The sequence below is a fragment of the Danio rerio genome, chromosome 17 (assembly GCF_052040795.2).
Source record: "Danio rerio strain M-AB ecotype USA chromosome 17, GRCz13ab, whole genome shotgun sequence".
Classification (NCBI taxonomy): Eukaryota; Metazoa; Chordata; class Actinopteri; order Cypriniformes; family Danionidae; genus Danio; species Danio rerio.
Window position 1 is genome coordinate 13,705,001 of NC_141037.1, and position 25,202 is coordinate 13,730,202.

The following is a 25,202-nucleotide window of genomic DNA, read 5'->3' on the forward strand; positions in this document are numbered from 1 at the left end:
CAGCTACAGCACTCTGAATTTATCACCCACACCATGAAAGATGTTTAGACTGGATGAATTCCTTTTCTTTTCACTGACAGGCAGGATTTATTTTTCCGAACCTTCAGATAAAGAGGACTAAAGAGAGCTATACGCATTAAACCCAAAGGCTCCACATGCATGCCATCTAAATACCCACGCAGTACATTTACAGTAACTAGGAATGAGTTGCACTCCTTGCATCATTTAAAAACATTAAAGGAGACTTCTCATGCCCATTTTAACAAGATGTAAAATAAGTCTCTGATGTCTCTAGAGTGTGTATTTGTGACATTTGATTTATTACTCTTTAAATCTGCCCCTTTTTGGTTTTGATCCAAATTGTGCCATTTTGGTCGCTTTAAATTCAAATTAAATTGTACTCTATTCAAAAGAGGGGGCGGAGTTACAAATGCCTGTGTGTCAGTATAGTGACTAACAAGACTAACAACGCAGATGATGTCATGAATGGGCAGAGCTTTCCCCTTCTAATGACACGTACAATATGAGAATGTCTATCGAAGGCTGTTTTTATCAAGTGTGATTAAAAAACATTTAATTATACAACTTTTACAACTGTTTTTACAACTTGCCACACAACTGCGTTTATATAAAAGGTTGCCCTTATAAAAGTGATTTTTGCATAATAAGTCCTCTTTAATTCAATACAGACGTCATGCAAATGAGGTAACATTCCAAAAATTAAGGGCCAAAAATGTCTGCATGTTTAATTAGGTCCGTAGCCAAGGAGGGGGGGGGGGATTCGGGTGGTTCAAAAGACCCACCCCTCAATGACAGGTATGACAGGAATTTGTCCCATACATGAGCTATTTTTTCTTATTTTGACAGCTATGCTATCGTAAAAAGTTAAATTAATCCACTAAAAAAAGGCTTTAAGACCAAGCTAAATCCTATATTAAAATTAATGTGAAAACTAATTTGGCTGTCCATGAATTTTCAATCAAATCAAATGTACCTTTTTAACAAGAGAGGCTAGAAAAGTGAAGGTCTTTTATTATTATTATTACATTTAAATTTTTTATTATTCGAAAAGCCAAATTCGACTGAGGACAGTTGAATGTTCTGGCCAGTTTGTAGGCTACAAGCTACAATAGGCTACAGTTTTATTTAAAACTTTAACTGATTCCTACTTTTTCTAATGATTTAGGATGTAATAAATTTGTATTTTAAAAATAAGTATTTATTCATTTTTCTTAATTCTAAATCTTTAGGAAATATTTTGGTACATTAAAAGTGTCATTATGATAACGTTCTAACAAGCTAATCCAGCTAAAGATAGTGCTTAAAATGTCACTAAAATGCAGTATTTAAATCTTATAAATTGCAAATGAGGTGAATAACTGCAAAAAGGTCCACATTTTGAGAAAAAAAAAAAGAACCACCCCATATACCAGACTGGCTATGGGCCTGTAAGAATTGTAGCAATTAAGCTGAAGTGTAAAAGCTACAGAGGTCTTTTTCTGATTGAACTGTAAAACTGCTATATAAAATGCTACAGTATATTACTGTAAAAGATTCATTTTACAGCCTTAGTTAATAGAAGGTGAGTTTTTACCTATAATTTGTGCTATATACTGTGTTATTTATGTGTACACTGTAAAATATATCTGTTAATTAACAGTTTACGTATTTTATGATTGACATATTTTGCTGTTTATTTATGGTTAAATTGGGACTGCATCTTTGCTCTTTTGACTTTTGATTTTGAACATTTAACACTACTGATTTGTGTTTGATGCTATATTTTATTATCACAAAACATAGCTAGGTTTTCATCCATCTTCCTAGGGTTATGCAGCTCGTGAAAAGGAGCCAGGCGACCAAATCCAACATAAAATCATGTGTTTAATAATTGTGTTTTTCACAGAAAGTCAAAAAAACTTTGTGCATTGTTTACAAATAAATAATTATAATGTGCAAAAAAGAAAAAAGAAAAGAAAAGAAAGTTTAACTCTGCTGTTTCACAAAGTGACTTGGCATTTTAGTAGTTTAAAACAATATATTGTATACAAAATTATAGGGTCCCACTTAATATTATGTGACCTTAACTACTAGGTACCTACATCAAAAATTAAAATACAATGTACCTAATATGTTCATAATGTATTGCAGAACACTTCTAGAGCACTTGAAGTGGGGTACTGTTAGGGTTAGGGAAAACCTCTGTTGGGTTTAAGGGAGGGTTAATGTGTAATGTATGGTCAACGGTGTAATTGTAAATTTAATTTCAGAAATTAACAATGTAATTACATGGAGGTATTAAATCAGCCATAAGTACAATGTAAAAGCATGTATTTGAACAGATAGTACATTGTAAGAAATTATTATTTCAGTGTAAGCTCATAATAGTTAAGGCCACTTAATATAAAGTGGGACCAATAATATACAGTTGAAGTTAAAATAATTTGCCCCCCTCTGAATTTTTTTTTCTCCTTTTTTAAACATTTCCCAAATTATGTTAAACAGAGCAAGGAAATTTTTACAGTATGTCTGATAATAATTTTTCTTGTGGAGAAAGTATTATTAGTTTTATTTTGGGTAGAATAAAAGCAGTTTTTAATAATAAAAAAACATTAAGGTCAAAACTATTAGCCCCTTTAAGCTAATTTTTTTTCGACTGCTTTCAGAACAAAACATCATTATACAATAACTTGCCTAATTACCCTAACCTGCCTAGATAACCTAATTAACCTAGCCTTTAAATGTCACTTTAAGCTGTAAATCAGTTATTAGAAATTAGTTATTAAAACTATTATGTTTAGAAATGTGTTGAAAAATTCTTCTCTCCATTAAACAGAAATTGGAAACAAAAATAAACTGGGGGGCGAATAATTCTAACTTCAACTGTACATAGAAAGAAGTCCATAAAATAACAGAAAAGGTAATTGCAGCTTATTACAGTGTAAAATCGATTGGTTGACTTTAATACCATTAATTAAAAGTTCAAAATCAAAAGTTGTTGGATGAAAGACAGAACCCATAATGCAATATAAAACCATAAATAAGCAAGTGAAAAGCACCACAAAATGGAGAAAAGAGTACAGATATTTTTGATAGCATTTCTCCAAACGCAAACATAAAAATTATTCAATACATTCGTATCTAACTAAGCAACAGGTTTTGATCTGGTCATTCAGACTTTTAGAGGAATAATTCTCCCTGAAAAAGATTGCTTATGTTATTGCATTGGGCTAAAATTGACTGACTTCGCTCACACAGGGTATGACAACTTTCCAAATGCTTTGGAACATTTTTGGGGATCTTTTCCCCCACCACCCATATGCTTGTGGTATAAAGTGTTCAAAGAATATATGATTTATAGGCTATTTTTGAAGGCTAGTATTTTTTGACTGAGAACACCAAAGTTGTTCTTGAGTTGAGCCGTTGTGTTGTTGTGTTGTGTGAAAAGGGGCTCAAATATACCAAAAGTACCATAATAACAAGTATGGAAGAATGTTTGCACACACAACACCAAAACAAAACACTCACACAAAAACAAAAAGAAATGGGACAAGCATTAACAATGGGAAAGAAAAGAGCGCTTAAATTCCTTAATAATAACATAAGAACAACAACTTAAACAATTCGAGTGTTAAAGATGAAGCATTCCATTGTGGTGTCCATGTCAAATGGCAAATGTTATTAGATTAGGTTAAATTAGATTAAGATTTTATGAGTTTTTTTTTTAACTTATAATTTTATAATTTTTTTGACTATTGTTATCACACATGTAGAGTAGAGGGTATCAAAATGAAGTTAGCAACTCACCAGAGTGCAAATATAAGCAGTAAGTGCAGCAAGGATTAATTATAAATATATATATATATATATATATATATATATATATATATATATATATATATATATATATATATATATATATATATATATATATATATATATATATATATATATATATATAAGCTGCATAGAGACACTGAAAGCAGCCGCATAGAGAGACACGGCAGCGCTAGTGAAGATTGTGGGTGTTTACAGCAGTTTGATGGATAAATTTGAATTTGTATCTAAATTGTTATTGTTGCCAAACAGCATTTCTCATTGTTTACATCCTTATTTAAGTCCTTACAACATACCATTAATGCTAGAGACTGTGCACAAAATTGATCAATTTAAACAACAATTTTAACAATACTTGCAGGTTGTGGCTCACAATCCACAGCTTTGTCTGTTGGAGGAGTTTTTAACCGAATACAGCACTGAACTGAATGAAATTCTGGAAGCTGTGCTTTGTCAAATACTAGAGCTATATCTTTTTTTTATATAATTCTCTGGAACATAATTAATTTAATTGTAAGCACTTGCATCTTTGTGTCGTGTCCTTTGGAAGCCCAAATACAGAAACAAATGAAGTTCTGTGGAAATAGCAGCCTTCGGATGGCATTTTAGCTTTCTCTGTTATAACATTACAGTGGCTCTGGCCATGGCATGGGGTGTATGCAAGTAAACTGAAATGTTTATGATTGCATTAACCCAGATGTATTCTTTTATAGCGCCCAAAATAACTCCGTAAAAGCCAAGGTCTCCCTTTGCATTGAACTTTGAGCATATTACATTCAGAGATGTTGTTTATGTTCACAAAGCTACATTACACGTGAACTAAAGTTTAGAATATGATATTGTAGTGGACCACCCCTTTAATCAATTTGTGTTGGGACAAAGGAATTGTATGGAAGTATTGTTACATAAGAATATTTGGTCCCACTTTATATTAAGTGTCCTTAACTACTATGTACTTACATCAAAAAATAAATACAATGTACTTACTGTGTTTAAAATGTATTTGAGAACACTTGTGGTGCATTTGAGTTGGGATAGAGGTTGGGTTATCGACAGGTTTGGTGGCATGGGTAGGTTTAAGGGTGAGTTAAAGTGTAAGGGATGGTCAACAGTGTATTTACAAATGTAATAACAAAAGTTAATTACAGCTGTAATTACATACATGCATTTAATCAAGCATAAGTACACAGTAAATACATTTATTTACACAATAAGTACATTGTAACAAACTATTAATTCCTGTGTAATTACATATTAGTTAAGGCCACTTAATATAAAGTGGGACCGAATATTTACAGTTTATTCCTGTATGTGGTAAAGTTAACCAGCTTTTTAAACTATGTAGCATATTTATCAAAATATTACGTAATTCCAATTTTTTGACTCTCCGCGTTTTAACAAGCCGCCAAAAATGACCGTACGTTCACACCGAAAGCAGTGAGAGCGTCAAAGTAACCGGAAGTCATTCATTTTCAATGAGAGCCGGCGGCAAAAAGCAGCGAGGTGCAGTGCGGCGGGTCTTCGCCGGTGTGGGCACCTAGGAGAGTTGAATTCAGGTTACTTTATGGTAATGAGCTATGGTGCGGAAGCAATCAGAATGAAGAAGTCCACCGCTTGAGAGGAGTTCAGAGAACACAGACCTGTGAACTTTGGTTCTGATCACAGTTGTTAAATATATTTATAAATATTTTTATCTTTAAAAAGCAGGAATCTCACGCGAAAGTACAAAACAGTAATGCTGCTTTAGGATATTTTAAACATGTGGACACATTAGATGATTAAGTGAAGCAAAGCCACACCACATGCAACTTGATCTTCCATTTTTATATGAATTTAATAAGAAGTGCGCAACATTTTCATGCGAGAAAGCATGTTTTATACAGAAATGTAACTGATATGCTGAAACGGCTCCTTTAAATACGAGATCAATGTAGCGAATTTTGACGCTCTCACCGCCGGAGCTGAAGGCAGACAGTGTTGTCGCCAGGGCGGCCACAGCGACCTTGGACGCTCTCAACGATTTCGGTGTGAACTCACAGTGACTCTCAATCGCTCGGAAAATGATTTCTGCTGCTACTTATTTAAAATAAGCTGAATCAACACATTTCTTAAGATTTTTAACCTCCTAGGGTTTAGTGACCACATACGTAGAAAGCACATTTTAACTCTTAAGTGGTTATTTAAAATACTTTGAACGTTTTAGATTTTGCTACAGACATACAGTGTCATCCTGCAACTGTTTTGCAGCATATGAAATGTTCCAGACACTATTTTTAACAGTCCAACATAGAAATAAAATGTTGTTTTTACTCTCTGACAGTCAAAACATGTTAAAAAAATTCTTTATTAAATATGCATTATAAAAGTCAGGAAAAAGTGTTTTATGTAAATTCGGACCACGAGTCCACATATATGGACATCATTTTTCTCTAAAAGTGCATCATATCAAAAGATGATACTTAGGTTTTTATTCTAACTAGGTTCCAATAAGCCCAAATAGCAAAAAGAAATAAAAAAATGCATGTAATAAAACAACCTTATTAATAACCTTAAGATGTTAAGAGGACAATTTAATTGTTTTATGTTCAATCCACTTAAATTTGTAAAAACAATTAAGTTGTAATCGACTTGTGTTGGGAAAACATGAAGGAATTGAGTGGAACCCAGCTATTTTTACACAAATCAGCATAATATCTTCCCTGCTTTCCAACAACTTTGTCAGTTATCGCCACCAATGAAAGCTAACAGATCAGTGCCAAAATCAGAATCATCCCCTTCCCCCTGCCCTGTCATTCATCGTCCCACTGACACAACAAGGGCGCCTGCAACATTAACCTGAAACGCTGTCACATTCCCAGCTGTCATCAGGCCTGGCTAACAGCACAAGAAGGCCAGCGCCATAATTCAGACAGGAGGATTAGCAACATGTTTGCGCCCAAGCCGCAGTCAGAGAGGCCTGTCGTAATTGTGTGCGTTTACACTGGCGTCTCTGGAGGATGGTGAAGAGTGTGGAGCCAGAACAGACGGGGCCGCTGTGTGCCGATGGGGGCCAGACTCTATTAGCAACTGTCCTGCCAAGGTATGCTTGAATTCCAGCATGAAGCAGGACTTGTGTGGTTTCTCCTGTGGTAAAAGAACGACATTTCTACTGGTTTTGTTCATTCTGATGTGTGAAGGTGCACTGTCGCCTCACAGCAAGAAGATTACTTGTTCGAATCCAGGCTGGGTCAGTTGGAATTTCTGTGTGGAGTTTGCATGTTCTTCCCTTGTTTGCGTGGGTTTCCTCTGGGTGATCTGTTTTCCCCCACAGTCCAAAGACATATGCTATTGGTGAATTGAAGAAACTAAATTGGCTGTGGTGTATGTGTGTGATTGTGAGAGTGTATGGGTATTTCCCAGTACTGGAGTGCAGCTGGAAGGGCATTAGCTGTATAAAACATATGCTGGAATAGTTGGTGGTTCATTCTGTTGTGGTGACCCCTGATGAATAAAGGGAAGGTAAATGAAGGTAAATAAATGAATGAATAGTTTTAGTGTTTGTTTTAGTTTACTGAAATAATCTTGATGCAGACGTCAGTAATGATGAAGCTATAATGTCATGGTTTGGTAGTGTTTCTGCAGTTTGGTCACTTATAAAGCTACATGAACGCAAATGTGTAATGGTATAAAAAAAAATTTTTTAAAAAGACATCCACTCAAGTTGAACTTGCAAGGCAACTAGCTGCACAACTTTGAAATGAGTAATTTACAAAACCAGACTTAAAAAAAGTTGTAAGAACTAAGCCAAAAAACAAAACAAACTAAACTGAACTACATTAAACGACAAAAAACACACAAAACAAAGGAAAGCACAACGACAAAACAAAACAACGCAACACAACAAAAAAAACACGAAACAAGACAAAACAAAAATAAAAAAACAACAAAACAAAAGAAAAAACAAAAAAACAACACAACACAACACACACTAAACAAAACACAATAAAAAACTAAATAAAACAAACACAACAAAACAAAAAGAAAAGAAAAAAACACAACAGCAAAACAAAAAACAACAACACCACAACAAAACACGAAACAAAAAACAAAACAAAATGTAAACAAAACAAAAAACAAAGTAAAACACAACAAAACAAAAAACAACACAACAAAACAAACATGAAACAAAACAAACAAAACAAAAAACAAACCAAATAAACAACACAACAAAACACGAAACTAAACAAAAAACAAAACAAAACGTAAACAAAACAAAAAACAAAGTAAAACACAACAAAACAAAAAAGAAAATAAATAACATAACAAAACAAAACAAAAAACAACACAACAAAACAAACAAAACAAAAAAACAAACCAAATAAACAACACAACAAAAAAAATCAAAACCAAAACAAAACAGAAAACAAAACACAAAGTAAAATAAAACAAACAACAACACAACAAAACAAACATGAAACAAAACAAAAAACAAAAAAAAACAAATAAACAACACAACAAAAAATCGAAACCAAAACAAAACAAAACAGAAAACAAAACAAAGTAAAATAAAACAAACAACAAAACAACACAACAAAACAAAAAACATGAAACAAAGCAACAAAAAAAACGAAACAAATCAAAACAAATACAACAAAACAAAAAGAAAAAAACACAACAGCAAAACAAAAAACAAAGCAAAAAAACAAAACCACCACAACAAAACACGAAACGAAACAAAAAACAAAAACAAAATAAAAACAAAACAAAAATGTAAACAAAACAAAAAACAGACTAAAACACCACAACAAAACAAAACAACAAAACACAACTTTTGTGTTTCACAACATTTGAGTTGAATCAACCTAAATAGTCAACTACAGTACTTGGGTTAAAAGTTGAGACAACAAAAAAAAAAGCTGTGCAGCAAGTTGCTTCACACTTTAAACCGAGTTAACCTTTTTTTTTTTTTTGCAGTGCATCAAAAGCTCATTCAGTGACCTGCAGTTTATTCCCTGCATTCATCATCCAATCAGCCAGCACATTTCATGTGGGACAATAAAGCTGTAACACAGCAAAACTGGTAAAGCAGTTCCTTGAAGCCTAAACACTGAAATAATAAAGTGCCCTGCCCAGAGTCCTGACCTAAAACCTGATTGAAAATCTTTGTAAAAATCCTTTCCAATAAAACTAAGAAAGTGCACTCACTGAACTGTACCTGAAGTATTCAGCAAGATCACAGCAGAGCGTTTACCCTTTTTTCACATGTCATGTGTATTTTCTAGAATTACCAAGCACAGCAACATGCACATGATAAATGAAAACATCCGAATGCATGTAAAAAATGATGTGAATGAACTGAAATGTGTTTGTGCATAAATATAATGAGCAATCAGTGTGTCAACAGCACACATATCTGTCCATTATTAACAGACTCACACACTTAATACTGTGTCTCCACTAAACAGCAGTGCCAGGTTTATGAATACTGACACACAAAACGTTTAAGAACACCCATGTCTAGATTATATCTCCTGGCAAAATGATTTGCTCATGACAACCTCATCTCATCGTCTTTTCAAATGTGTTGTGATGATGGCCAAACCTTGTGTAGATGCTTGTTTTAGTGCCAGTGTCAGAAATAGAAAACCTAGCCTAGACTGAGAACGCTGAAAGTAGCAGACAAGATATTAGTTTTAAAGACAGAAAATATATCATCGCTATCTTAATCAGGCAATTTTGCCTCAAGGGGGCTGTTGAATAAATATTGCACATATGCAATGAATGTGACTCTGTTGCCAAGAAGCGGCTGGAATGTTTTTGTTACCTCAAATTAAATCTGTTGAGCAATGGTGGATGCATTTCATTTCTTTAGATAAAAAAAAAAAGAGCATTTGAAAAAAATAGTTTTTTGTATTTTCACAGCTCTGTTCTGCAAGCACTAGCTATAAATCTACAATATAGGTAAAATAAACTATGCTAATAAGCATACCTGGAGCGATAGGCAACTGTGAAAGCATAACAGATTAAACAAATACTGGATTTCTTTAGAATGGTGCCAGTGCTAATGTTTAAATGGCAAACACTGCTCCCATACACAAGCACTGAACAAGGACACACTAGTAAGGCCAGCGTACTGAAATTTATGTATTATTTGTGTTTTCCATAGAGAGAGAGGTAATAAGAGTATACTATCTATGATAAATGATGATCAAATGATTGTTGGAAGTCTCTTATAGATCAAAGATTCATAAATGCATTAATAAATCATCAAAAAAATGAATGAACAAAAAATAAAAAGGGTTAACTAAACAAAAAAAAATATTTCAGGTAATTTCCTTAGCAATATTTCTGATTTTAATCTACCTAGAACTGGTTGCAGTATAAATATCTAAATAAATAAATTATAGTATATTAACATGCAACTAACCTTCTGATGATGCATGTGGGGAAAAACAGAATAAAAATATGGAAAACACAGAATGAAAATAAAAAACTGAAAACAAGACTCCACCAAATGTTGGTTCACTCATTAAGAATGAATGGGGTTTGGGCCAAAAACAATGTTGAATTGTTGGCTGCTGAGAACATTAGTTTCAGTTTTAGAAACAGTTCCATTAAGCTTTTTTAACAGAAATTTAGAAACTGAAATTTTTTTGTGACATTAACACTTTTGTACTTTAGCATGATGCAGTTTAAACAAATTCAGTGTTTTTCTTTTAGAGTATATATATATATATATATATATATATATATATATATATATATATATATATATATATATATATATATATATATATATATATATATATATATATATATATATATATATATATAAAACATTGGATGGAAGAAAGTTCTCCAAAGGTGGCTAAGTGGATTCAGAGACTTAAACAGGTCTATATAATAGGAAAAATGACTGCATGTCTACAAATCATTCATTAATTTTCTTTCTGGCCTAGTCCCTTTATTAATCTGGGGTCGCCACAGCGGAATGAACCGCCAAACTAAACTAAAACCAAACCCAAGTCTAAAACTAAAAGCAAAAACCTAGCTATAAACTACACTACACTAAACTTAAAAACCAAACCATACCTAAAACTAACAACAAAACCAAAAACCAAATTAAACCAAACCAAACTAAACTTAAAATCAAACAAAAAAACTAAAACTAAAAACTGAACTAAACCAAACCAAACCGATCCAATCCAATTCAATCAACTAAACTAAACCAAAGTTAACTAAACTAAAATAAATTAAACACACAAAACAAAACAAAAGATGAAATTAAATATAAATCCACAGTACAATTAATCTCTATGGCATTTGTTGTTTGCAGATTTATCTGACATGAAATAACATCTAAATGGTCTTGGTAAAATAAAACAAACATGTTACCCAGACTACATTAAACAGTAGTTCACTTCAGCCAAGATAATATCGGTTTGTGCCGACTACAAGATGTTTTGTGAAGTGAATTATTGACTTTTGAAAGTATAATACTTTCAAGAAATATTTAGAAACTGAAACTTAGCCAATCCCATGTTCATTTTTTTGCCTACGGAGCTCATGGGAATTTTAAAAAACATTTGTATTAAAAACCTCATGATTTCCAATGCAAAATCTGAAAAGGTATTGGGACAAAATCAACTGCGAATTACTGATCTAACCTGTTCACAATACTGTCTTATAACAATCATTTCTCAAAAAAAAAAAAAAAAAAAGTATGTGCGAATTCTCACGTCCTCCAAGCAGCAGAATTTAACCTAGAGAAGAGACCTATAAAACTGTACTGCTGGCAGGAGACTTCAGACTGTTTCTATTGGCACAGACGCTCTCAGTATTACACACACACAAAAAAGTTTATGTCTGCCCTGCTCAGAGCTACACATATCAAACATCCCCAGCCTGTCATGCTTTACCCAACATTCTCCAGATCACATCACATGATTTGAGCAATCATGCATTTTCATGTTACAGGTCAAGATGATAGCTGTGCATTGTTTTACTGAACACCTTATAGGGATAGTTTACCCCAAAAATTATTTACACACTATTTACTTGGCCTTCAAAGTGCTGTGAGGTGCTTTGAAATGTGCATTTTTGTTTGATGTATGACCTAACTTGAACTAAAACATGAAGACACAGTGGGACAGAGTAGCCCTTCCTCCTAAAAAAAATAATAAAAAATAAAATAAAAATCCAATAGCGTTTTGTTTTTTGTAACCGCTGTCCCAATGAGAGAGATGAGCTCAAGCACATCAATTGAAAAGCAAATAACAAGAGTCTTAAAGGGGGTGGGACATGTCAGATACTTTAGAGCAGTGGTCCCCAACCTTTTATCATCGCGGATTGGTCACCGCTTGACAATTTTACTGCGGATAGAGGGCGGGTGTGGTTCGTAGGTTGCTAGAAGACCATCAACCGCTTTCTCAGAGGCTGACAAGCTGACAAAACCTTGCTGTCACTCTGATACAAGTGTTATTTATGGAGAAAATTACAAAGCACTACAGTGTTTGGGTGTTCAGTGTTTGTCTGAGAAAATTAGTCTACCGAAATCTGTATATTCCACATAAGCTAAAGCGTGTTTTTGCTTGACTCGCAGTGCGCTCGTGGCATTTATTCAACTGTGTGCGTCTAGAAGGCACGAACGCAAGTAGTGCACCTCCATTGGAAATAACGAACTTGTGTGAACTCTTAAAAAAAAAAAAGACACGATATGTGCATGGCCTCTAAAAGGCCACCATTATCTGCAATCTCCAGCAATTGATCTCCTTGCACAGACATGCTGGCTTCACCTGATTTGTTGACCTGAAATGGGATGCAGATCTATTCCTTGCAAAGGGCCTTTTTCCCTTCACAAAGAAACTTTCTAAAGGCATCTGTTTCTTATTTTGCTAGTTGTGGGTTAAATGTGGGTGCTCAAATGATGCAAGTAAGAGTACGGTTTATTTACTTTTCAAAATAAAAAAAATCTAAATAAAAGATCATTCAGACTCAGATAATAAATAGAACGGAAATAATTAATGATTTCTTTTGCAGCCCGGTACCAATTGATCCTCAGGCTGGTATCGGCCTGCAGCCTGGTAGTTGAGGAACACTGCTATGAAGCATTTGATTAATCAGAAGATTTAATGAGAAACTGAAGTATGAGACGATGTAAATAATAATTTAAAAAAACAATCTATTTAGGGGGAAATAACAAACTGCAATCTTTGGATGTTTATATGTTCTTACCACGAATTTGCCACTGTTTTGGGTTACACCAGAATATACATATACTTAACAATGAAGCTGCACATCAAAGGAAATAAAAATCTATAGTACCTAAAAATGTCAGTACATTTGTATGCTTTTTATACAGATTCTAATGAAATTTGCAGGTAAAAGGCAATTAAAGTATGAATTGTATTAATTTATATTTAAAATGTACAAACTGAAATTCAACAAATGATTTTTCTTACTAGCAAATAATGATCTAAGCAAAAGTAACCGACACCAAAAATAAAAGCAGACATTTACACACTAGGGGAGAGCAGGGCACAAAGTAACACTTTTTGGTTTTGGCCGAAAAATGAACAAAGTAATGGGGTTAGACAAACCATATTTTTTACCAGCAACACACAAGCCTCTTCTACAAATTGAAATTACTGAAATTATTCACCGGACCTATGGTTTCTGTGCAGTATTGCCAAATGTGTCAGGAGTAAAAATGTTACTATTTACCCCACCTGCGGGGTAAGTTGTAACAGTCAGAGGGTTAGTTGTAACGCATGCATTTAAAGGCAGATTTCACACAATTAATTTAAATTCAGTTTACTTTAAATAGCTATATTTCCTCAGTAATTGGCTCATTTCTTTTTCATTCTACATAGCACAGTATATTTATTTATTTATTTGTTTATTGGTTAAACACATATGAATCTATTTGCATTAATATCCATTTATCCATTATTATACAATGCATTTATTTGCATTATTATCAATAAAATATGTTTTTTTTTCGATTAAAAAAATACATTCTATTAAAAAATATTTTTATTTAAAAAGTTCTCAACATTACACTCAAATGGTTTAATTGGTGTCCAACAGTGTGTGGCTTATTTGTAACACCCTGTTACAACTAACCCCGCTGTGTCATGTTTTCCTTAAAACTGGCACTGTTTTTTTACATCTTTCAAAATGGTTTCATCTTTTATCCGAGAAGACAGTGATCCAAACAATAAGATTTTACATTCATACTTTCACAGATTTTTTCATATAAAAATATATAGAGTTTAATAAAAAATACTTTTATGCTGCAAAAATGGTTTCTCATGTGTTTCTCAAGCAAATTCCGCCAAACTTTTTTAAAAATTGTCAGGAAGACGTCTGCTGACACTGGTGAAAACCTCAAATTTTTAAGCAAATACCTTACAACTTCATGTTGCATTTAACCCTGCGTTACTTTGTGTTCTGGGCTTCCCTATAACGCATTAGTGTTATTAAAAGTATCGATTATGGTACCAATCGGTTCTGAAATTTTGAATAAAATCCCACTAACATTTAAGCACTGTTGAGAATGTTCTTAAACACAGCTGATTGAGCACGAGAGCTCTACCACTCTTAAATATTAGCAGAAAATGGACATTTTTATAATCTCAGTACCGTTGTTGCTTATGCTGTAGTGGTTAGTGCGTCGACACATGCACTCCAGTGTTGACCGCAACCCAAGTTTGATTCCCGCCTCGCGTTCCTATTCCGATCATTCCCTCTCTCTGCTTCCTATGCTTTCCTGTCAATACTCTTCTATCCATCAAAGGTGACTATTGATACTAAAAATCGATACTTTTGACAACACTATATTGCATCATCACTGACTAAATCACTGAAGAATATCCACAAGATAAATGTAAACATAACTGTATTGGAGCTCTAACTGGGACTTTATGGTTTTCAATGACTGAAAAATGACTGCTGGTGCAGTATATGGATCGCAAGTGACCCCAATTTATAGTTTGAGATCGTATCACCTTTATGTTCTGTTAATATGCGATCCAAATATTCGTAGCTTGAAACAGATGGAAATAGGAGCAGATTGTGCTGCATTTCTACTGATAGCCAAGTGTAGCTGCCATTACACCCATTGTTTTTTTTTTTTTTTTTTTTGCCCACACAAGTCATTCATTCATTCATTTTACATTGGCTTAGTCCCTTTTTTATCTAGGGTCGACAGAGAGGAATGAACTGCCAGCTATTCCAGCTTATGTTTTATCAGGCGTTTGCCCTTCCAGGTGCAACCTAGTACTGGGAAACACCCATTCACACTCACATTCACACACAAACTCATTCACTACGGTCAATTTTGTTTCTTCAATTCACCTATATCGTATGTTTTTGGACTGAGGGGTAAACTGGAGCACCCATGTGAACATGAAGGAGATCATGCAAACTCCACACAGAAATGACAACTGGCCTAGGCGGGACTCGAACCAGCGACCTTCTTGCTGTTAGGCGACAGTGCTAACCACTGAGCCACTGTCCGTACAGGTCACATGGCTGAAAACTATCGTCATGAAGTACTTTTTTTCTACAATGGAAGTCAATGGTTACACGTCTCTGACACTTATCAAATGACCTTCTTTTTAAGCATAACAGAAAAAAGAAACGCATAAAAACAGTACAAGTAAATGACATTAGAATTTTTAATTTGTGAACTATGCTTTTAAGTGCAGCATACAGTAAGCATAACGATTCTTAAACTGAGAAGGCCAAAGCAAATGGACTTTTAATACTACAAAACTCCTTGAACACACCCCAGAGGATGAGGGAGTGAGAAATCATCCAGAGAGGAAATGAATGACTCATCGCTTTGATCCGTTTCATAAGTCGCCACGGGAGGGTGAGCTCCATTCAGACCCGATTTCATCCCAGTCTCTTTAAAAACGATCCCTCCGTCGCGACTCATCACTAAACAGACCTACTGGCCGCTCGTCCAAATACAAAACCACAGTTTTCGACTTAATCCAACACAACCCCCCAGTTTTAAAAAAGGGGGGATGGGCAGCTAGCCTGGAACAAAGTTTCACAACACTTACTTGAGTGATTTGCCAGAAACATGGCAGCACAACTGGGTATTGAGCACTTGACCTGATGATTGTGTATTAGGCTGTCCACTTGTAACAGATACATGCAAACAGAGACAAACGAGAAACAGATACGAGCCATAAAAATGACATACACATTCACATATGTCTGCAACACTTCTGTCTGCTCAAAATGAGGAATTCCAATTATATTTTTGCCTAAAACTGTCTATAGCATTTGCTTTTTTACAGTTTATTTTCTAATTTGCTTGTTCAGTGTATTTAAAGTATAAATTGTATGCATTTATAAAAAAGTATACATTGGAATTCAACAAAAAATTTTCCCTATCAGCAAAATGGAAAATTTAAGGCTGCTTAGTGCGCACTGCAGTATAGTGCACTACTGTACATTTAAAGGGTTCAGACAAAAAATGTAATTCTGTTATCAATTACTCACCATCATGTCATTCAGGGCATACTCTCACTAGGCATGGTTGCTTTGAACCGTGGCAAAACGCGTTTGTCCCCCCCTTCACTCTCACCCTAGGCCTGCACTCACACTGCATTTTTTACCTATCGAGGTGAAGTACGCTTACGTCATCAATGATGCGATTGTTCAGTTTAACAGAAAGAGAAGCGCTCTCGCTTATCACAGTTGACATTGCTTTAGTTATTACATTTTGTATTATTTTTAGTCGTTTGGGTTGCGGTGACACAGTTAAATATTTTGAGGAACAGATCCACCACTTTTGACGCTCATAAATGATCATGAAAGTCCTCGTGCTGCAGGTATAAGGAGGTTCGCTGAAAGTGCAGCTCACGTGCAGTGAGGGGTTTGCGTCTTTAATAAACTATGACAGTTGGCCTTTCTTGAAAAGTAAGAATCATTAATAAACCCATATGAATATGTCCCGCACACGCACTGCAAGCCTACTGCGCCAAACCAAACCAAACCATGCTCTGGCACTCCTCTTGCCAACTGAACTGCACTAGGCCTGATTGGGAGCACTCCCACCTGTCAAACTAACCAGGAAATGTGCCCGGTCATGGTTTGGATGGGCAAGTGGAAGTAGGCCCTCAAATCCATCAACACCTTCATTTGTCTTTGGAACACAAATGAAGATATTTTAGATTAAACCTGAGAGCTCTCTGACCCTCAGTAGACAACAAAGGTCCCAAGATATTCAAAACCCAGAAAAGGAATAAAAAAAATAAAAAAAAACATTAACAAAACATTTCATGTGACTTCAGAGGTTCAACTGTAATAATGTGAATCATCAGGTAGATGAAATATCACGTAGTCAGGGTGTGCATTAACTAATTTTGGGTCACAAAAGTGTTCTTGGAGCTTTATAAAGTTAAAATCGAACCACTGAAGTCACATGGAATGTGTTAGGACTGCGTTGTTGTTTGTGTGTTTGATTTTGATTTCTAGATTGGGGGCGTGCCTTCAGCGCACCTGATGCTGGTCAGCGCCCTTATTTAAACCCCGGCAGAGAGTTTGTCGGGGCCGCTGTCCATTCACTTGGCAGTTGGCCAGAGCCGCGCTCCTATTTGGCCTTTATGCTTTCTTTCGCATCCATACACTATCACTGACAACATTTACAGCATCCATACATTTGCATTTCACATTGATTGAACATACTGATACTGATATTTTGATTATATAATTTAAATTGAGCTAAATAAATATTCTTTTTGATCATACTTCTCCTTGTCGTCTCCCTCATTATGTTACATCCTTGAGCCAGGTGTAACATATGGGGGCTCGTCTAATTTAAATTTAGTTGATTTGATCTTTGGCTTTCGTAATCGGTATTTGTTGTGTAATAGGTGGGAGAGACAAGGAGGTGGAGATATTTGTTGGAGCGGCTTTGGGTTTCTAGTCCGATTAGGAAAAGGTAAGTTCTTGCGGTTTAAAACTGTGTTAATGTAAATTTCCCCTGTTAGGTTGTAGCGGCGCATTGCGTTGTTTTTTTATTTTAGTTTGTTGTTTTTGTGCGGCTTCTGGGTTGAGTGCACTGCCGTGGAGTAGTTCTGAACTATCTGTTCAGTTCCACACCAGCGGTATCTGAGTGCTTCAAAGGGCTCGACTCTTGGGAGCGCATGAAGATTAGGAATAGTTATTTAGAGTTTTTTTTCTATAGGGTTAGGTGGGGAATTTAATGAATTTGTGCACAGTTTTTGACCGTAAGAATTACCTGCGTAAATTGTAATTGGGAGTAGGTTATTTGTTGTAACTTTGGTTGGTTGATTTTGATAATGACGTCAGTGGAAGAATTTTGTAGTGCTCCTTCGGATGAGCTATTGAATTTGTGCTCGAAAAAGCAGCTTTGGGAAATTGTGGATCGATACGAGTTGAGTGGCGTTGATAAGCGAATGCGTAAGGATGAGGTTAGAGAAATGATTAGAGTTAAATTGAGTGAACTTCAGGTTTTGCCAGTTACGTCGAGACGAGCAACAGCTGGGGTTAATCCCGCAGCTGAGAAAATGTCATTTGTTGGTTTGTCATTTGAGCAGCAAAAAGAGCTGATTAGAATGCAACAGTTGCACGAAAAAGAGATGCGCGTTAGTGAAATGGAAATCGAAAAACTTAGATTGGATGATTTGATGAGAAAGCGTGAGATGGAATTTGAGAAAATAAAACATGAGCAAAAGTTAGCTGTAGAACGACAAAACCAAGAGTTTCAACTTAAGTTCGAGAGTTTAAAACTCCAAAATGCGAGCGGGTCACCTGTTCATCGCACAGACGGCTCATTCAATCTCATTAATAATTTGAAGTTGTTGCCGGTGTTTAATGAGCGAGATCCAGACGTATTTTTTTCGTTGTTTGAAAGCATTGCAGATGAACGAAATTGGCCTGAGACTGACCGTACCGTTATGCTTCAGTCCGTATTAGTGGGAAAAGCCCAGGAGGCGTATACTGCTCTTTCTGTTGATGAAAGGAAAAAATATGATAGCGTAAAATCTGCTGTATTAAAGGCATTTGAGCTGGTTCCAGAGGCATACCGCCAACGTTTTAGAACGTGGAGAAAAGGTGAGAGACAAACACACGTGGAAGTAACTAGAGAGCTAGGTAATCATTTTGATCGCTGGTGTTCTACATCTAATGTAAAATCATTTAGTGAGTTGCGTGAAATGATGATTATTGAGCAACTGAAAAATATCGTTCCTGATCAAATTGCTGTCTATATTAATGAGAATAAACCTCGCACTGCTGCTGAAGCTGCATCATTAGCAGATGACTTTGTTCTGACTCATAAAAACCGATTTAGTTCTGGGAATCGGGGAAATGTTCACTTTAAACAGTCGCAACAAATTGATCCATATTTACATTCTCGTAGAGCGATATCTGATTCAACGTGCCGGTATTGTCTGGAGGTCGGGCACTGGAAAAACGAGTGCCCTTTGCTAAAAAATAAGCAGATACGTGGCAAAAATAAAAATACTGCACCTGTGCTTTTGACCAATTGTTTTCCGCAGACTCCAGCTGTTCGCAGTACGGATGACTCCGTGATAAAAGGAAATTGTTCCGAAATTAAAGGTAACACTGGGTATGCACCATTTATTTCTCAAGGTTGTGTTTCTCTTTTAGAGGAACATGAAAGCGTACCTGTAAGAGTTTTGAGGGATACGGGATCGTCCGAGTCCTTTATTTTGGAGTCCATACTTCCATTTTCATCCAGCTCGTATGTCGGTAAGAATGTTTTGATTCGAGGAATTGCACTTCAAACATTGTCTGTTCCTTTGCACAAGTTTAGTTTACAGTCCCAGCTAGTGAACGGCGAAGTTATTATGGGAGTGCGCCCTTCTTTGCCGGTGGAGGGAGTGGACATTATTTTGAGAAATAATTTGGCTGGGGAGAGTGTGTGGCCTGTAATGACACCTGCACCGATTGTCACCACGTCCTCTGTTCTTGATCAAGAATGTTGTGAGTTATCCGAAGATGTGTCATGTGTAGTGACTCGATCTAAGTCTAAAATGTTGAATGAGTCTAACCTGAATGATACACGTGTTCCTGTTGAGTCTGTCGCTCCTGGATTGTCTCTCTTGTCAAAAATTTCTCGTGCAGAATTCATTGTTGCCCAGAGGGATGATCCTGGATTAGAAAAAATGTTCGCTGCTGTTCTCCCACCGGAGGAGGTAGAGAGTGCCGCGACTGGATATTATATTAATGATGGGGTGCTTCTGCGCAAGTGGCTTGCGTTACACGAGGATGGTGGTGGTGAGTCAGTGGTTCAAGTTGTTGTTCCAGAGAAATTCAGAGATGTTGTACTTAAATTGTCTCATGGCGATCTAGCTGGTCACTTGGGTGTAAAAAAGACATATTCTAGAGTTTTGCAGCACTTTTATTGGCCGCTGTTGAAAAAAGATATCTCGCGGTTTATTAGAACATGTCATACATGCCAAGTGACCGGAAAACCTAATCAGCCACTGAAACCAGCCCCACTGTATCCCATTCCTCCAGTAGAGCAGCCCTTTGAATATTTGTTAATAGACTGTGTTGGTCCGTTACCTCCCTCAAAATCGGGAAGTAAATTCCTTCTAACAGTAATGTGTCAAAGTACTCGGTATCCAGCGGCTTACGCGTTGCGTAATATCACTACCCGGTCCGTAGTAAAAGCCCTGTCTCAATTCATTTCCATCTTCGGTATTCCAAAGGTCATTCAAAGTGACCAAGGAACGAACTTTACTTCAAAAATGTTCGCAGAGATTTTAAAGCAATTAGGAGTTAAACATCATCGTTCCAGTGCGCAGCATCCTCAGAGTCAAGGGGTGCTGGAGAGATTTCACCAAACACTGAAGTGTCTTTTGCGGGCGTATTGTGTCGAATTAAATCACGACTGGGAAGAAGGGCTTCCGTGGCTGTTGTTAGCATCAAGGGAGGTCACGCAATCTAGTTTGGGCTTTAGCCCAAATGATTTAGTCTTCGGCCACAAAATTCGAGGTTTACTTTCTGTTCTCGGCGATCAGTTAAAAGGCAAACAACCACCACAAAGCTTACTTGAATATGTGAATGGGTTTAAAAGGCGCTTGATTTTAGCTGGTCAGGCAGCTAAAGAGAATTTGGAGAAGGCACAGATAAAAATGAAAACTCTTTTTGATCGTCGGTCTGAGCAGCGCGTATTTAAACCGGGGGATCAGGTTTTGGCGTTGCTGTCACTAGTGAGCTCTCCGTTCTGCGCAAAGTTTGTGGGACCGTATACTGTAGTGCGTGCATTGTCTGATCTTAATTATGAAATTGCAACTCCAGACAGAAAGAAAAAAACCCAAATTTGCCATGTAAATCTGCTGAAACCCTTTTTCTCCCGAGATTGTCAAGCTGATATCAAATCCTCCGGGGTGATCAGTCCGGCGATTGAGGCGCTGGGACAGTCCTCCGCAGGAGACCGGGAGGGGGGTAAGTTTTTAGATGATGCTGTAGTGCCACCTCGATTAAATAATTCTGAGACTTTGAAAGAGTTGGAGGATTTGTTGTCTCATCTAACTGTTGTGCAGCGAGCGGAGCTGTCACATTTGATCCGAGAGTTTCCATCACTATTTGGGGATGTTCCATCACAAACGCATCTTATAGAGCATGATGTGGGTGACGCTTCACGCAAACGCCAGCGTTTTTATCGTGTCCCTTTTGATGAATGCATTAAATTAGAGTCTGAGATTCAGCACATGCTGAAGAATAACATTGCAAAACTGTTGTGTTCGAGTTGGGCATCGCCGTGGTTACCTTGTCAAGTGCCCCTGTGGTGGAGTGATGAGGCGGTATTTTTGGTCTCCCACTGATGTCCCTGACCTACTCCTGTATGTATGTTATAGATATTATTTGATTTAATTTGATGTGGGATTATTTTTTAGGGGTGTGTGTTAGGACTGCGTTGTTGTTTGTGTGTTTGATTTTGATTTCTAGATTGGGGGCGTGCCTTCAGCGCACCTGATGCTGGTCAGCGCCCTTATTTAAACCCCGGCAGAGAGTTTGTCGGGGCCGCTGTCCATTCACTTGGCAGTTGGCCAGAGCCGCGCTCCTATTTGGCCTTTATGCTTTCTTTCGCATCCATACACTATCACTGACAACATTTACAGCATCCATACATTTGCATTTCACATTGATTGAACATACTGATACTGATATTTTGATTATATAATTTAAATTGAGCTAAATAAATATTCTTTTTGATCATACTTCTCCTTGTCGTCTCCCTCATTATGTTACATCCTTGAGCCAGGTGTAACAAATGTCTATAAAATAAAATGATACTATAAAAAAAATGTGCCTGCTCTGTTAAACATCATATAATATTTGAAAAATTGATCACTTAAAACTAATAATTTGGTCTTCAACTTTATATTACAATTGGACAATTCTATAAGACTTTTGCATACTGCATAATGTTCATATTTTTATGCGAAAATGCTCCTAATAGCGATTTCTACTACTATTGTCTCAAAAAATTTATTAATCAAATTATATTTAATTTAGTAGTACACTGCTAACAATTTTCTGAATCTACAGTAGTTTACTGGCAGCGGTTCACCAGTAACTTATTGTAAATCAGTTACAGCAGAAATTATACATTTATATCACTATTCATATTGCTGTATATGCATTTACTGAATTGTATGCATATCTTTACTGCAAATGTATGTTAATTTTTATAATGCAACTTTAAAATACGGTTACAGACTGCATAACTGTCCAACAGTAAAATACAGTTTATATTGCAGCTCAGTTTGCCTGTAACTTACTTTAAATCAGTTACAGCAAAACTACTGTATTTACATTTACAGCAGCATTTACCTTGTATATTGTATATCTTTACTGTAAAATATACATTAATTTTACAATGCAACTTTAAAATACAGTAACATACTGCATAACTGTCCTACAGTAAAATAAAGTTCACATAACAGTTAAATACTGTGTGATTTACAAAAATTGTTAACAGTGTAGAGCAATCAAATAATAAGTTAAGTCAACTTAAAAGCATTGTTGATTTCTGTTGTATTTGTCGCAGTCGAGTCTTTTGCTTAGTTGGCTATTCTCAAAACAAAGAATATTGGCAATGAAACACTAGCATGCTACTAAGTGCATACTACACAAGGTATGCATTTCTATTTTTTTATTGGAATTAAATTGAATACAAACAGTATCCCTCTTTCAGAAGTTATAGCATAGTTTCCGCTACATTCATTCTTCCATGGCGGGGGCGCCACGCCAAAATTGATCTCGCCATGGCTAGCTTTTCATTCAAAACATTCATCTGTGTTTTTTTTTTTTTTTTTTTAATAGCGGGTGATAATTGCACCAAATCGTACTAAAAGTTAAGTGAATTATAACAGCACGAACTTTTCTGTAACTGTGCAAGTGCTGTGCGTCATTTGTTTAGCCCTTTAGGGTAAAGTGCTGACTGATTGACTGACTGGCTAATTGACAGGTGCGAGATGCGTGCCAAACACGACGTATAGCCGTTTCACTTTACTTCAGAATGCATTAACACCAGTATGTAGCACTTTTGAAGACATTCATAAATATTCCAAGCAAATCTAATGAATGTTGGAGACATACTCGTTACATAAAGGCACTAAATCGCACAGCAGCGTTTATTTGAGAGCGCACAAGAAGATCTGTGCTTGAGCAGCGTATATATGAGGGGGCGTGCCGTGCAAGAATTGCACACGAGCAAAGGAAATCTGTGCGCAAGCAAAGAGATTCGCATGCTCATAGGCTATTACATAAATGCGATCTCGAGTTATAATACTGCGCTCATGACATTTGTCATTGAAATAACGCCATAGTTGGTAAATCTGAGTAAAAAAACACAGCTGGAAAAAAGTCCTAGAGGAAACACTGTATAGTCAGGTATTTCTAATTCAATTTCACAATAGCGTTTGGTAGTGCAAACTATAAATGTATCAAGATGATAAAATGTACTTTTTTGCATTTAAAACTGAAGGTCAAAATGACTACATAACATTATGAGAAGCAGTTTATCATTTCGAATTTATTAAGCTCTTAAATCGTGGGGGAACTGCTGTTTGCTGACCTACTGTACATGAAGATGAAGAAGTATAAAGAAATACAAGAAGTATGAAGAAATTCATTTCAGAGTCAAATATGCTGTAGATTTGGCAAGTAGGTTTGTGCTGAGGCATAATTTCTTGAAAAAAAAATAAAGAGAATGAAGAGATTTAAATAGAAAAAGGCGGATTGTAATTATCATTAAAACTAAACATGGCTAAATAAAATCAACATGGGAAACAACAAAAATTGTTTTGTGTCATTGAGTAAATGTCTGTTGGCATTGAGATCATCTACATGCCAACAAACTTCTAAATCACACAGAAAATACATCAACACAGGAAAGAAAACTGTTCTGGTTGAGCCCTTTTAATAGAGAGAAATATGCAAAAGCAATAAGGCAAAGTATCTGCAAAGGAACAATTTCACCTATAAGACCATAATGTCTTATTTTTCTAACTTTTCTAATGGATGTGCTCCAGTATAAAGCTGAAATATCCCAGCCTCTCTGCCAGACGCAGCTGCCAAATAGTAAAGTTGTTCTAAATTCATTTCCAAGCCTTTATTTAGAATGCCCTTCAAAAGGGATCAGCTACAGTTCAGTTCTGATAAACAGTGGTAAAATATTAGAAGCCAATGTGGGAATTTGGAACTGGACTGCAGAAAATAATTCACAGAGAGCCTAAATGTGACTCTGGGGGTCAAGCCAGCTTTCTTTCTTTTCTTTTTTATTCTTGCATTGTGGTCCATTTCACTGCACTGCATCCAGGAAACTCTTCAGTCCATTAGTCAGTTTTAACAGTCCAAAGGCCGTCCTCCATGTTGCTTCCTTATAGTAATTACACAACCCTAAATCCAGACTTCAGTGAAGCACAATGAGTATTGTTTAGGCTAAAATAAAGCTTTTATTGACCTTTAGTTAGGGAGACAATACTAAGTTTAGGGAGAATTAAAGAGTTTTGTTGAGAGCTATTGCAATAAAAACCACAACAAAATAAATGTTTGTGACACAAAAATATGCTAAATGTGCTGTGAAATTTAGTCATGACACGCCGTCAGACAAAATTTGCAACAAAAATTTTGCATGAAATCTGATGCAATTCAATCAAATTGGCCACCAATTTTATAAAACGTAAATGAGGGTGCTGGAGCAGTTTTCAACTAATTACTCACTTACATGAACAGTGTTTTAGGTGCATTTTAACACAAACATTCAAAATAATTGGCCCAGAAAATGGCTCAGTGTCTTGTTATTGGTTGAACATTGCTTTGAGCAAGTGTCAAAAACCAAAACCTCATTTGAATATCAT

The 25,202-nt window shown here is 35.9% G+C and overlaps 2 protein-coding genes across 3 annotated transcripts in view; one reads left to right on the forward strand and one right to left on the reverse strand.

Annotated features, from left to right (window-relative positions):
• emilin1b (elastin microfibril interfacer 1b) overlaps positions 1-25,202 on the reverse strand; it is a 181,960-nt gene that overhangs the window by 133,707 nt on the left and 23,051 nt on the right. The window lies entirely within an intron of this gene.
• On the forward strand, positions 17,387-23,609 carry LOC147839940 (uncharacterized). Its single transcript, XM_087290153.1, has 2 exons — positions 17,387-22,154; positions 23,036-23,609. Exon 1 carries the CDS (start codon positions 18,141-18,143, stop codon positions 21,657-21,659), a length of 3,519 nt encoding a protein of 1,172 aa, XP_087146279.1. The 5' UTR covers positions 17,387-18,140; the 3' UTR covers positions 21,660-22,154; positions 23,036-23,609.

Bases quoted from the DNA above. Each gene is read 5' to 3' on its own strand.
- LOC147839940 (XM_087290153.1), top strand. From the start codon at position 18,141: ATGACGTCAGTGGAAGAATTTTGTAGTGCTCCTTCGGATGAGCTATTG.